Source organism: Pagrus pagrus (genome assembly GCF_965226575.1).
Source record: "Pagrus pagrus genome assembly, chromosome: 9".
Taxonomy (NCBI): Eukaryota; Metazoa; Chordata; class Actinopteri; order Spariformes; family Sparidae; genus Pagrus; species Pagrus pagrus.
The window spans coordinates 9030852-9046070 of NC_140193.1; the positions used below are offsets into that span (position 1 = coordinate 9030852).

General features: G+C 44.1%; 1 protein-coding gene across 2 annotated transcripts in view; it reads left to right on the forward strand.

Moving 5' to 3' along the window:
• The first annotated feature begins 1652 nt into the window (after positions 1 to 1652).
• The window catches only part of fn1a (fibronectin 1a), a 29175-nt gene continuing 15608 nt past the window's right edge, over positions 1653 to 15219 (forward strand). For both annotated transcript variants that reach the window (XM_084361597.1, XM_084361598.1), the window contains exons 1-15: positions 1653 to 1938; positions 2926 to 3051; positions 3153 to 3290; positions 3532 to 3663; positions 3844 to 3981; positions 4804 to 4962; positions 5351 to 5548; positions 5662 to 5844; positions 6440 to 6616; positions 9503 to 9658; positions 9924 to 10052; positions 10208 to 10351; positions 13731 to 13852; positions 13969 to 14137; positions 14479 to 14664. In XM_084361597.1, the coding sequence (XP_084217723.1) occupies positions 1809 to 1938; positions 2926 to 3051; positions 3153 to 3290; positions 3532 to 3663; positions 3844 to 3981; positions 4804 to 4962; positions 5351 to 5548; positions 5662 to 5844; positions 6440 to 6616; positions 9503 to 9658; positions 9924 to 10052; positions 10208 to 10351; positions 13731 to 13852; positions 13969 to 14137; positions 14479 to 14664 (2287 nt within the window). In that variant the 5' untranslated portion in view covers positions 1653 to 1808. The remainder of the gene's footprint in view (positions 1939 to 2925; positions 3052 to 3152; positions 3291 to 3531; positions 3664 to 3843; positions 3982 to 4803; positions 4963 to 5350; positions 5549 to 5661; positions 5845 to 6439; positions 6617 to 9502; positions 9659 to 9923; positions 10053 to 10207; positions 10352 to 13730; positions 13853 to 13968; positions 14138 to 14478; positions 14665 to 15219) is intronic.

A 15219-nucleotide genomic window follows, 5' to 3' on the forward strand; every position in this document is an offset into this window, starting at 1 on the left:
ACCGCTTGACTCGCACATTACAGAAGTCAGTTTGCATCAAAGAGGAATCGGTTCAATAAAAACCCTCTGGACGTATAAACACGTTCCAGACATTGAAACTATAAGCTGCTGGAGACTTTCCAGACACTGACGCCGTTGACCTAATTCCTGCAGATCGCCACCAGGACCGTGTTAAACATATAGGCCGGCGTGCTGCACAGCATCAACCTCCCGCAGCGAAGGCTGTGCTGCTCGGATCACACGAACCACGAACAATAACACTTGGCAGTGAGGACGCAGACCTTCAGATTTTTTGATTGCAGGTGCGACTTTCAGAAAAGTGAAGTGGGAGAGGCTTGTGGTGAAAGACACAAAAAATTAAATCAATGCTTACGGTCTTTCACATTCATCACTATGGTGGAAGATGACGACGAGACTGGTCCTAAACCTGAAAACAGACAAAACATGAACCATGTCTGGCTCAATATGTCCTATTCCTATAGGAGACACTGACACTGGGGACACTGGAGACACTGGGGACATGTCTTCAACCGTTTTTTCAATGGCTGATTTTTTTCCCCATCACTTTTTAAAAGCATAATTTGCTAAAAATAAATGTCCTGAAAAATAGTTTGCACTATTTACATTTAGCAGATGCTTTTGTCCAAGGCGACTTCCAGTAATTCACACACTGAAGCCGGTGGCTGCCATGCAAGGTGCCGACCAGCACATCAGGAGCAGTTTAGTATCTTCCCCAAGGACACTTCGACATGCAGAGAAGGGGAATCGAACCAGTGACCTACTCCTGAGCCACAGTCCCCCAAGAAATGCTCACAAATGAAAATGGCTGCCTGCTACTTTCTGCAGTAGATGCATGATATTGTTTGAACTGACATGGTGTTGAATTAAGGACATTGATGATTGTTACGACATGACATATGACATATCGATGCACTATTTTTTCTACTCTGACTTCATCATGATAACCCTTACGTTGCCTAAAATCACTTCTGTTGAAGACCAAGTGTTGCTCTTGCCTGCTCTGCATAAACAAAAATGTCATTTAAATCATCTTTCAAGCACACATGGGAATAATTTTGGTGGATGGTTGTTGGACAAGTGACTGAAGCAACAGTAAAATGATATGTTTTATATCTAAAGGTGTATTTTCTTTTCTACCTGTGACATTTCATGATATCACAGGAGAAAAAGAGCTGGATGGCACATGTTTGATATGTTTGCATGATTAAAAGACTCAGCAGTGTGGGATTAGTTTTTTCTTTCAATCAACTAAATGATAAATGACAACTGTAAAACCCCCAAACGCGTAAACTGATTGGATTGGACCAAAAGTCATGTTTGCCTTGGAATCATGATTTCTCAGTTATTATAAGTTTGTTTACCTCCGTGTTGCAGGTTGCATGGAGACAGGACCGGCTGTCTCACCTCACAGTAAAACAGAAACCAGTTAGAAGTAGAAGAAGAAGTTTATGAGATTACATTTGCGCAAGTTTCGAAAAAAAAAAAAAAACTTGTCTGCCGCACTTCAACGTGCTGCAGGCTGCGTGGGTAGTCGGGTCTCTTTTGTTGGACCTCCCTCCTCCTCCTCCAGGCTGAATGTAAGCCATGCCCAGATAAATCACTCCCCCAGCCTGGTAACCTGCACACTGGGGCCGCACACTGGAGAGGAGCGGACTGATCGGTGCGCGGCACAAGAACTAAGGACTGCACTGGAAGTTTCCCGACGTCTCTCCGTCCCTTTACGCACAGGTGACCACAATCTGCAACAACTGAAGTGAGCGGCTCGGTTTTTTTTTTTAAAAGACAGGATGACCGGCAGCACCATAGCCAGGGTGCTGGTTGCGCTCTGCATCGGGAGCGCGGTGAACTGCATGCCCAGAGGGACGCACAGGGGCCGGCGACAGTCGCAGCAGCATCACGTCTCCTCAGTTTCTCAGGGTGAGTTTTTTTTTTCTCCAAGTTATTAGTCACAAGTTTTGATTTCTCTATGTGGGGCCAGCAGAGGTCACTTGGAGGACAGCAGAGAGTTGGAAAGATGATTTTGCACTTAATTTCTATTTTTTTGGGCATATTTTTAGAGAAATATGTCAAATCTAACAGGACACATCTGTTCAGATCGTGTTCATGTAGTCTCTCTTGTGTTTTCTGCGATTTAAACAATTTGGATCACCACAGTTAAGGTAATTTCTTGTGTATTAGGGTGATAAAAGCCACATAAATCTGTAATCTCTCTGTTAATCCTGGAGCTACTGGATTAACCTCAACCCTTTTTTTTCCTGAGCTCCTCAACTTTCACCCATGTGTGGAGACCAAGGATCAAAGCTTCAGGGAGCAGGGGAAAGAAGAAAAAAAGAAATGCAGAAGACACTTGGCTTCAATTTTAAACTTGGAAGAAAAGAAAAAAAAAGAAAAGATGCTGCTGGCATGTGAAGTCATGAGATGTGAACAAAGAACATGCCTGGTGGGGGAGCGAGAGAGTAAAAGTGGATATTATTCTCCACTGTGTGCAGCTGATTTACTGCTCAGCCTCTTTGAAGCCAAGTTAACACGTTCAGATCAACTTCACAGACATGGGTGAAGTCCTGTCGCACAATAGGATGTTTATTCCAGTTCAGTGTTTGCTTATTTTAGCTTGAAAAGCTTTTGTCCTTTTTATAAGCTATGGTCAGAGCTGGATAATTTTCCAGTGGTTGTGTTTCCAAAAAGGGCATGGTAAGCAGGTATAGTGTGTGTGTGTGTGTGTGTGTGTGTGCGCGCGGGTGGAGTGTGTTTTTCTCTCTCCCTCACATTTTCCCTACACTGTGTGTTTTGGTGAAGGAGCAAAAGGGAGGCGCTGCTGTTTTTTCGACCTCCTGCTGTCTGATTCTGGTCTCATCAGCTGTGTTTTTTTTCCGTCCTCACCCCTTTTTTTCCTCCCTTTTCTAGATGGTTGTTTAGAAAATGGCCACTACTATGCCGTTAACGACCAGTGGGAACGGCCGTATCTGGGCAGCATCCTGGTGTGTACCTGCAATGGAGTCGGTGGCATCAAGTGCAAAAGCAAACCTGAAGGTACGAGCTCGTCTTTTGCATCGTTTTTCACCTCCATCCATCTTCCCTTTCCCTCCTTCTTATCGTAAAACACACCTTTTTGCGTTGTTTTCTCCCTGCAGCAGAGGAAAGGTGCTTTGATAAGATCAACCAGCAGTCCTACACTGTGGGGGAAACCTACGAGAGACCCAAGGACAACATGATCTGGGACTGTACCTGCATCGGGTCCGGGAGAGGAAAGATCAGCTGCACCATTGCCAGTAAGTTTTTTAATTAACTGATCTAACCTCAGACCGCACATCCAGGCTCATGTGTTCCTGTGTTTCCCAGACATGATGCCAGCTCCACATTCTCCACAGCTGATAAGCGCCTGGTTCTGCGCAGCTGTTAGCAGTTAGCTTGGTGGTTTAGATAATGAGAGAAACGTCTGAGTGTGTGTGTTTCTTTGCATATTAATGCCTCTCTATAAAATCTCCTCTTTTCCTTCTGCCTACTCCTCAGACCGCTGTCACGAGGGCGGGGCTTCGTATAAGATCGGTGACACCTGGAGGAGACCCCATGAGACGGGAGGCTACATGTTGGAGTGTGTCTGTTTGGGTAACGGCAAAGGAGAGTGGACCTGCAAACCTGTCGGTGAGTCACTCAGACAGCCGCTGACTAACAGATGACAGCACTGAATCCTGAATCCTGAAGGATGACTCCTTTGACAGCTCGCCAGAAAGTTTGGGATGTTGGATTGTCATTATTTTGTATGTTTTACACCCAGTTAATGAAAAAAATGTAATAAATACTCTATGTCTATGTTTTCTGCAGCTGAGCGTTGCTATGACAACACGGCGGGAACATCCTACGTTGTCGGGGAGACCTGGGAGAAGCCGTATCAGGGCTGGATGGTGGTGGACTGCACCTGTATGGGAGAGGGAAGTGGACGCATCACATGCACCTCCAGAAGTAAGAAGCCCTTTATTCACGCTCTGTTTTTAGCTCCTGTCTCTTTAAGGACCCCCAGTGTACTCTGATTGGTCAGCTCACACACGCCTGAGCCAACAACAACAGAGCAGCTGTGCTTAATTTAATCTTTGTGTGCCAAACCAGCCACTAGGCTTAAGTTATGCAAATATGTGACTGTGATGTAGTGTGAAGTTTTTAATTAAAGGAGGGACGACTGACGAGGCATTCAGGAGCAGTGTTTTCTGTGGGAGAGAGGAATTTCTGTTGCAGAGTGTGACGTTTTTAACTTTCAAGATCTTTTACATGCACAAGAGCATTAAAAAAAAAGGAAAAACTGGTTAATTAAGAGCAACGCAAGCAAAAAAATGAATAACTTTCTGCTGAAACACTGCTGTGTCGAATGCCATGCAGATATCCTCTCAGAACTGAAAGGCAGAGGGAAGCTTGTGGATTTTAACAGGCTGTGGAGGAAATGTTTACCGGTTGTGTTTCCAATTAGAAGTCAGTCGTTACTTACATTCTTAATGATGCTGGCTGATGTAACAGATACAGATGAATGTTTCTTTTCCCCGTTGTGTCACATGCAAGACTTTCAGGGTGGCCCTTGCCTGACAATCCTGTAGCAGAGTTCATCAGTAAACTGTTATCATGCTTGTGTTCAGCGAGTTGTCATCGTATTTCAAACAGGGAAACAGCTGGTGGCCAGGAGGAGTCGGTCCCCACAGAGTCACAGACCTTGACACATTTCACAATGTTTCCCTCATCAAAATTTGTGCCAAGGAGGTCACATTTTCTTACTCTGAGTTTCATTTTCTCTCCTAGATCGCTGTAACGACCAGGATACCTTGTCCTCCTACCGCATCGGAGATACCTGGACCAAAACAGACGCCCAGGGCCACATGCTCCAGTGTCTGTGCACAGGCAACGGCCGAGGGGAGTGGAAGTGTGAGCGACATGCTTCTCTTCACACCACTGGCCTGGGTGAGAAATGATAATATCCCTCTCTCCCCCTTTTCTCCCCCCTCTCTGTGTGGAGAGAAGAATGTATACCAGAGACAGATGCCGTGAGGAGGGGGAGATAAGAAGTGTCCAAGTGTTGAAGTGAGAAAGACGTCTCTTGTAACTCGTGATCATGACCTCATGAGAGAGAAGAGGGCAACAGGGATATGAAGAGGGAGAGACGACACATGGGGAAAGTGATGTGGTTTGAAGTGATTATTGGGTGTGAGACAGAAACATGTGTTCACTGTGACACAGGGACAGTAAAAAACTCAAATGGAAACTTCTATTTTAGCAGGCGAAGTCCTCAAAAGCTACATTATCGTCAGTAATTTGCTCCCCTGACCTGAATCCATCGTCACATTTTCAGGCACCGGCTCCCGTGTGATCACCAACATCCAGCCCGCCGTCTACCAGCCCGCCACCGTGCCCGAGCTCGCCCAGGAGGGACCCTGCCGGACGGATACGGGCCTGTCGTACTTCATCGGCCAGCGCTGGATTAAGAACCAGGGGACCAAACAGATGATCTGTACCTGTCTCGGCAATGGAGTCAGCTGTGAACAGTGGGGTAAGAGATGTTGTCTCGTTACAAACTCACAGCATCAAAGTACAAATGTTATTATGTGCAGAATCACTTGAATGCAACACGTTCATGTGGTCTGTTTTCCCGCCTTCACGCAGACGGACCAGCTCCGGTCTACGGTGGCAACTCTGGTGGTCAGCCCTGCGTGTTTCCCTTCGTCTACAAGGGGAAGACGTACCACTCCTGTATCTCTGATGGACGCAGCGATGGACAGCTCTGGTGCTCCACCTCCTCTGACTTCGAGACGGACCAGAAATATTCTTTCTGCACTGAGAAGAATGGTGAGCAGATGGGAGATGAGCGCAGCTGTAGCTAATTTAATGACTGTTTGAAGCTCTTGGCTGTCGTTTGATTAATATGCTCTGCACGACTGGTTTGACAAAACTGTATAACTCTGACTTTTGAAGATGAGTGGAATGTGTCGTTTTGCTGTTCAGAGAGACCAACAGAAAAACAATCCAGCTAAACACCTAATGTCAGTTTCAGGTGATGTTAGCTAGCATCTAGCATAAAAAAAAAGGCAGCTAACCACACAGGTTGTAGATTTGAACACATGACATAGCTGTTTTAAGAACAAAACCTTAAAAGCTCAGAGTTGAGCCCTGATGAGCTAGCTTGTTCTGTCAGACTGTGGAGCTAACGTTAGCTTATAAGAGCTAAAGTGCTGAGTCGTTAACATTGAGGTACAGGTATTAAAAGTTTTGTTACGTTGTTATCAATGTTTTTTATTTTTGAAAGTTATACAGAAAGTTAGATGACTAATGTAATATCACTGTTAGCTAAACTAGTCAATATATCTATTAAAAACTAGCTACATTTAAGCTACGTACTAGTCTGACACCAATTCATGTGGTTTTCGTGTTTTTCTTTTAACAGTAATGGTGGCAACACGCGGCGGTAATTCTAAAGGTGCTCTGTGCCAGTTCCCCTTCCTCTACAATGGCCGAAACTACACCGACTGTACCGCAGAGGGACGCAGAGATGGCATGAAATGGTGCGGCACCACAACTAACTATGATGACGAGCAGCGTTTCGGGTTCTGCCCCATGGCTGGTAAGTCTGTGTGTGTGTTTGTGTGTGTGATGTGACAAAATAACTACAACACGTTTTTATTTGCATTACTGTTAACAGCCTAGCGCACTGGCCGGCTGCGGATCAGCTCAGAAGTTTGCTAGCCACGGGGGCCACTAACGTGATTAGCACGGCTAATTGCGATGTCCCTCCCCGTCTTAACGACAGTGTATCTCCGCCCAGTCTGAATCAAAGAGTTAACACGGCCTTGTCATTAAGAGCATTCACTGACAATGAAAAGATGTTAGCCTTTTTAAATTAGCATAAAAGCTATTATCAGCGTGACGTTAGAAAGGAGTCGGGTCTGATGGCACAGACAAAATCTAATCTACAGTTCTCACACCTTTTTATTTATAGCAGCGCCAAATTCACATTGAAGTCACTGTTGCCTTGTGTTGTTGTGTTGTGTGGGTGTTAGTGAGGTCTCCATAACAAAAGAGGCTGAAGCCAGTGAAACACCAGGGGGTCAATGACCCTGCATCAATGGTAATGATGATGCCAATGAGGAGTTCACAATCCAGGGAACTTATTTAGGTATCAGAGCTAATGTGTGTTGAAATGAGCCTTTAAAACCACATAATCACGTCAGGTACTTACAGCAAGTTAAAGTTTGAAGTAGATGCCAAAGCCAGGGATCCAAACTGCCTTTTAATCGTAGGTGAAGCCTGATGTTTGTCCCAGACTCTGCTTGAATTTATTGTGTGTATAAGATCTAAGCACAGTCAGCTGTGGTGACATTATGAATTAATATGTGCAAATAGGAAGAAATTGTATCTCTTATTTAAACAAACATCCTTCTTCAAAGGAGACGTCAGAGTAGAAGATGAAATAGTGTGTTTGGCAGCAGGCTGTAAAATGTGGACGGTATACATATACAGGACTTATCTGAGATAAAGCAGTGTTTGTACTGTAAGATTAATAGAGTGCTGGATTTATTTTATCTCATAAGAGTTTATCTTTTGTATTTCTTGCAGTGTGAAAGACAGATTCTTCAAAGAAGTTAAAATACTTGACGATTGTTTAAACATCTGCGCACAGCAGGGCAGAGTCAAAGCTGGCAGATGCTCCCGCAGACAGCCTTGAATAGTAACCCCCTTTTTTATGATGAATTTTAAAAGTAAACAGCGAGAGCTGAGATAATAAACTTCGTAAGAACTTCTTCATATGCTTACTTCATTCCCGCGACCCACCTTTGGGCCGACACCCTGTTGTTAAAACACCGTGTCAAAGATTTAAAGAGGGACATTACGGCGTTCCTGCCCTTCAGCCGGTGTCAGAGCGGGTTGTCTGTGTTGAACTGGGTCCAGCAGTCGGAGCAGCAGGGGGTCTTTGATATTGACATTAATGACTTCACAGGGATTGTCAAAACAAACATGGTACTTGAGATGTTAATGGTGGCATTTAAAGAGCAGTAATAGTCTGGAGCCCCTTTCTCCTCCTCCACCTGTGGCTGGTGGAGGAGGATCTGGCTAATCTGGTGTCTGCCACGTGTTGATAGGGCAGCGGCATCTAGCTGTGAGCCCACATCCAAGGCACATCTCCACTTTGCAAACTGCAACGTTTAACTTCTTTAGATCCACTGTTTTCTTTCTGAACATGTCCATAATTAGTCGCATATCAGTTCCTCTTCAAAATCAGGGGTGAAGTTCCCAATTTGCACCAAGAAAACCTGTAAGTCTTTTTCCTCTGCATCTCCATTTGTCTCCTGACAAACTATCAGGTAGTTATGAATCTGTTTTGCCTGGATGAGATTATTGTAGCTCTTTTGGCTGTGGCTGTGGGCTGCAGTGTCCAAACAGCCACTTAAGTTTGAAATGTCATCTTTCGGTCTCATTTAACCAGTCGTTAAGTGGTGGTGGATTGAGTTTAAAGAAAGAAAAATGTAGATTGATTGTAGGTCCTTTTAAAAGAAGGTTGCGTTGAGGCCAAATACAATTCAGACCTCGGATAAAACCCTTTTTGCTTTGAGGAATATTAGCTTGAACGTCCACAGGGTAGCCTTGCTCTCATCATTTAAATGCCTTAATTAGCTTGAGCCCCAGGCGTTCTCAAACCACCGCCCAGGTACTTGACATACTTTGTGCTAAAAAAGCTCCAGGCCCTGCATTTCCGCCCCGACCATAGCCTTAGCACACACCCACCAAACCAAGTCCAAGGAGTCTTTACTCAACCTGGCATATAAAAGTCCAGGCAAGGCTTCAAGACAGCAGATCTGCCCCTTATCTCCACAAAACAGCCTCGAATCGACACTAAAATATCCAGTAATGTAAAGAACATCTGTTCAACAACCTACTCCTGAAGTAATGACACCAGGCGTGCAGTGAGGATATATGGTCTCATCGTAGAGAAGTTGCAGAAGCACTTTCTTTCCCTTTCACACATGTAAACTCCACACAGGTGCAGGTCTCTGCCTGTCCACCTTCACAAACTTTCTATCTTTCCCGATGCTCAGTCTTTTAATTAGCGGAGAACATATGGTGAACACACACAGTCATTCATACTCGCAAGGACACCAGACAGCTGTTTCTGGCTATTTTAATCCTGGAAAATCTTCTTTCCGACGGGCGCAGGTGTTCTGCGGTGGTTGTATCCTCTACGGCCTCGTGTAGTAATTGTAGGGTTGAGTGATCTCCAAGGGGGATCGTTCATTATAGTGTGTTTGTGTTTAGTTTTTATCTCCAGGCTGTTAATGCTTTCGTAATGATGTGTTTTTGGATGCCTGCCTGTGCATCTGATTAGTTTGTTTGGTTTGGTGCTTTCAACTGAAATCCTGTTGTTTGTTCCAGGTTTTCTCTGATGAATTAATTTAGTTAAACTAATATATCAGGATATGATTGTGTAACTGGCTTTTTGTCCTGTGTGTTGTAGCTCATGAAGAGGTCTGTACGACCAATGATGGGGTGATGTACCGCGTGGGAGACCAGTGGGACAAACGCCACGATGTTCTGGGCCACATGATGAGATGTACCTGCGTTGGCAACGGCCGAGGAGAATGGAGTTGTGTCGCTTACTCCCAGCTTAAAGGTGTGTGTGTGTGTGAATAACACTAAACACTGCTCTCAATCACCCTCCCTTCCTCTGTGTGTGGTAATAATTAGACTTCTCTGAGTGAAGAGGTGAAAGGTCACGTGTGATTTAATCACTCACCTGCCAAAAGGTGAAAAATGAGCCTGCACACCTGCACTTTATGGGGCTTCGGTTGCACCTGCATCACACAGACACACACAGTTCAGAAGAGCAGATGTGAAAAGACATCCTTTATATCCTTGTGTTTGTGTGTCCACTGCAGACCAGTGTATCGTGGATGGTCTGACCTATGAGGTGAACCAGACCTTCACCAAACAACACGAGGAAGGCTACACCATGAACTGCACCTGCTTTGGACAGGGACGTGGCCGCTGGAAGTGTGACGCCATTGGTGAGTTTAGAGAGTAATCCGTACGCAAGCTACACAATTACTATCTGGTGCAATGAATTTGTATATTTATGTGGTTGGCTCAACAAGCTCTCTAACAAAGATATGCATTCCTTATGCCTGTTGCATCACATGGTTTTGTGTGACTCTGCCCTCAGACCAGTGCCAGGAGCCGGAGACGAGAGCCTTCTATCAGATCGGAGAGTCTTGGGATAAAGTCATCCATGGGATCATGTACAAGTGCTACTGCTACGGCAATGGGATTGGAGAACTCAGCTGCGAGCCCCAGCAGTCCTACCCTGGTACAGTGTTTTGTCTGTTTGATCAGAATATTGGATTTTTATATGATATTTGGATCAGTGTGATAGAGGAGATGGAGTTGACAAGTATTTATTAATTTTTTATTTGTAAAAAGTTGGAAGCTGGAGTTGGAGTTGGAAAGTTAAGTTGGAAGCTCATCCAAAATAAGTCATTGGTCGTTAGTTTGTCCTCCAGAAAGTACATTTGTCATCCGTCATAGTGAGTTGATGGAGCATTTGGGGCTTTAACAGAGTTATCAAGGTAAATGACCGTATTAAAACTGTTGTAGTTTCAGCTAATGACTGGACAAAATGTTCACAGCAGCTAAATGTTTGTTCAAGTCACCTCCAAAACGAGGCTCTTGACTTTGATGTGAAACAGGCAGAAACGGGAGGGGGTGTGATTTCCTCCTTTACAGATTCACCCCCCACTATGAGCCTTTGTTCTTGCTGATGTGGTACATCCCCTGTGCTGTTGCCACAGCTGTACAAAACACCACACCACACCACACCACACGTGTGTGTGTATACACTCCCCCTCCCCAAACCTGACGCGCACACACCTACCCAAACACACACCCTAAAAGCCCAATTTAACAACAGTTTTCAATTTAGTGGATTTAAGCAATCAATTAAACGTTAATCTCGTGTCTTAGAGTCGTAGCCTTCAGGAAGGACCATCTCGAAGAAAGTCACGTTTCACTGCAGAGTATTATGTAGCCATGATAGTTAAGTTACCTCATTCATGATGACTTGTAGAAAGCACAACAAGATCTTTCTGAGAGTTTCGTCTTGGCTTTAAGATTTCTCCTGCAGTGGTCTACGTCCCTTCGCAGGCTTTGTTGTTCACTTGTTAACATCCTGCCTCCTTTGTGATTACAAATGACCAGGTTGTGCAACCCGGTGTGCAATTTGTTCAAAGTATCAGGCAGCTTTCTTTCTGGACTTTCCCATTTGTCAGGGTTGTAAAGCATTTCTCTGCAGCTCTCCTTAGCTTCTTGTGTTCCCTGAATATAAAACAGCTTGTAATGTTATTCCCCCTCGTTCATGGTTGAAAGATCGTGAAGCACATGCGCAGTGTGATCGGCTTCTGTGCTGTTTTTTTTTGCTATTTTTAAGAGGAAAACATTTATCATGCATAAATATGTCAGTGCAGCTCCAAGTGAAGCTGTGAAGCCGTGGTAATGGAACATCAGGTTGGACAGGTCTTACGCAGAGGAACATTTGAACTGTTGCTTGTTTGCTCTGTGCGTGAAGCAGGTTGACGAGAGACACAAAATGTAGGGCAGTATTTCGCCGTAAGTGGCTGTAATAGCAACCAGCTGTGAACTGTGTGTGTGTCTAGGCATACAAAATACAGCATGCTAAGATTTAAGGGCAGCAAGAGGCAAATCCAGACTCCAAGTCGGTTGGCTTGCTGTGTAAAATACCATAAAAGGTAAAAATGGAAAACCCAGGGGAGGGATTTTTTTTAAAGGGTTTTCACAAGTCTGAGATTTATCACTACATGAGATAAGATCTTCTAACAAAACGTTGTTTTCTTTTCTGCCGTCTGCGTTTAATCTCTCCTTGTCTGGGGTCGAGTTAATCTTTTGGGGCTTTTCTTATTGTTCGGATGACTCAGCATTACTCCCCTTTACTGTGGTTCTTATCACCCGCCACGCTACTGTGCATGTCTGTATCCAGTATGAAATGTTGTGACTATGCGCACAAAGTAAAGGGGGGATGTGAAGAGGCACGTGTGTGCGCTCTGCGTGCGTGTACATGCAGCATGTCCGCTACAAGTGTGCATCCGTTTTTCATGCACGTCCCCACATCTGATTCTATGTAACCCTTACCCTCGCCAGTGGCCTGTGGGTCTGTAATAGGCAGTAATTGGTCCCAGATTGTTTTTGAGGTTTGTGTATCTGCTCGCAACTTCTGGTTAACCGAGCCACTTGCTCAGAAACTTAGATTACAGGTCTGCTATTTGGAAAAGTGGTTAGAAAACCTCAGTTCTTTATAGAAGCTACCAGTTTCTATCAGCACAGCTCATGTCAGGAGTCTGCTCGCCACATGACTTCTGTTTGCATTAAAGATGACTTGATACCCTTTCTCATTTCCGAAGCTGTAAAGATACTGCAATTTTGAGCTTCTGCTGAGGTCGTTTTTCTCCTTATGTATCTACAAACCTGCTAAGCCTTTGATATTCAGCTTGTAATATTGCATGCGCTGACTGATAAATTGGTATACTTAAGCCTCTTTTTGCAATAACCCCAGTTTATCTAGTGTGCTGTCAGATGTGGTAATGACACAATACAGAAGTCGGAGCTTTTCCAAAGAATCCAACGGACAAGGATAAACGTTGGACAGCTGTTACATGTTGTTCTGCAGCGTGTAGCAAGACTCAAGGAGTTCGGTTTAAGCATCAAAAGCCGTGTTTGTAGGACGGAAAGAAATTCCAGTCATTGCTTCCAACATTTTTTGTTGTTCCAGCATCCTTTTCTCCTCGGGTGATGCTGTAAAACATCCCCATCTTCGTTTGTCTGATGCAATCATGAGACCATACAAGTTTTTTCCATGATTTTTTTCCCCCCAGTAGGTTGTATTTGGTTTTAATTTGCTATTCTGAAAATTCTCTTGAGTTTCATGATGTTTTCTGGTCCTCTAATGTGAGAGGAGGTTTGAGATGAAGGGCATTTAAGGAGAGATCATGAAAGAACTAGAAAACAGCAATACAGTCAAGGTCCATGCATTATTTCTTGAGAAATTAACGTAAATGTCAAAAAATGCCTCACAATGTTGGAGAAAGTGAGAAAAAAATTCCTGGATCCATCCTGGATTAATCTGGATCCACACCAAAAGTTAATGGGATTGATTCTGGGCCGAGACCCATCATCCAAAACTACTAAAACTACTAAACCAAGTTTCATGGAAATTGATTTGATGGTAAACAATCTCTAATGGCCTACTATATTTGCACTTATGATGTGTAAAATATCCTGTCAATGTGTTCTCTTTGAGAAAACATGTTGAAGTATAGAGGGTTAAAGAGTAGAGACAGTCGAGTAAAAGTTTTCTCCCCTCCAGCTGTTGAAATCTGGGCTGGAATCTCTCAGGGACGTGATACTTTTTCCTCCCTCTGTCTGTGTTCTGTTCAGGAAAATCCTGCTGCACACTCACTGCACTGCACTACGCACTGTTACGTTTATGAAATGTCTCTGTTGAAGAGCCAGTGTGTCGACACAGTAGATTTGTCAAAGCTAAAGACTAACAGAAGATATTTGATATTTGGTACACTGAAAACGCCGCCTTTATCTTTTAACATCTGTGCACTGCAATGCATTATGATGATTTTTATAATTAACTGCTTACCCCTCTGTCTTTCTTCTCTTTCTCTCAGGTGGTAACCGTCCTGTCCAGGTGATCATCACGGAAACTGGAAACCAACCCAACTCCCACCCTATTCAGTGGAACGCCCCACAGTCTGCTCACATCACCCGGTACATCCTCAAATGGAGAGTGGTGAGTTTTCTTCTTCTCATCTCCACTGGACCTGACACTGGTGTCGACTGACATTATATAACATTCAACTCCTGATCTGCATGCTAGCCATTGACATTCTCAATCACATTTTACAGAAAAACACCCAGAACCCGTGGAGAGAGGTGCTGATTCCTGGCCATCTTAACTCCTACACCATCTCTGGTCTGAAGCCAGGCATCACATACGAGGGTCAGCTCATCAGCGTGCTGCGGTTTGGACGCCAAGAGCTCACACGCTTCGATTTTACCACCAATTATGGATCATGTGAGTTGTGGGAGTTGACAGATGTCAGTGCTGCATCACTGCTTCAGTATTGATATGAAGGAAGCAGCTTATTTGGCTCCTTTTTCTACACATATGACTTTGTTTAATTCTATCCAACTGTCCCTAGTATAAAAAATACAAAATATGAAAGATGATACTGAAGAAAAAAGTGCTTGCAGCATCAGGAAATTGTAATTGTTTTGTGCCTTTCTAAACCAGGAGTTCCTCACTGAAACATAAAAAGCTCTTTCTCAGATTATCCTAGTCAGTTGCTGCCAGTTCTGACTTCATAGGCAGCGAGAAGCCAACTCTTTTATTTTCCATCTCTGTTTCTCCTGTAGTGGCTACTTCACAAGGCGAGACCACCCAGCCTCCGCCTGTGGTTGACATCTCAGAGTCGGTGACTGAAATTACCTCCAGCAGCTTTGTCATCTCCTGGGTCTCCGCCTCCGACACAATCTCTGGCTTCAGAGTAGAGTATGAGCTCAATGAGCAGGGACAGGGCACTGGACAACCCATGGTGCTAGGTAAGTGCGGATGTACACGTATACAAACAAGGGTTTAGTAGTGGAACGGTGCATTGTAATTTGACGTAATTGCAAAATATGACAGTTCTATTTATTTGTCAGAGATTAAAGTGCAGTTCACTCCTCCAAATCACAAATACATAGTTTTCCTCTGACCTGCTATTTAGCAATGAAGACTGTTTTGGTGTGAGTTGCAGAGTTTTGGAGAAATCGACCATCTGCTTTCTTTCTGATATAATGAAACTGGATGGCACCTCAGAAACCGTGACCCAGATACTGAAGATAATCCACAGACCCTGTTGTGAGCAGCTTCATGTAGGAACTATAGGAAGCGTGCATCTACTCATGGACAAGAGGTGCAATGATACAGTTGGCGGTCATGTAGATCCGACATGAAACAGATCACAAGATGGTTTTGGGATTATTTTAAGTAACCAAGTCATATTTTTTGGGAAAGAGACATCGCTGTTGAGTTTTTCAAATCATTTTTTTTGGCGCTTTGAGAACAAAAAGTCAAGTACCATCTAGTTTGATTATATTCGAGAGACGGCCGAC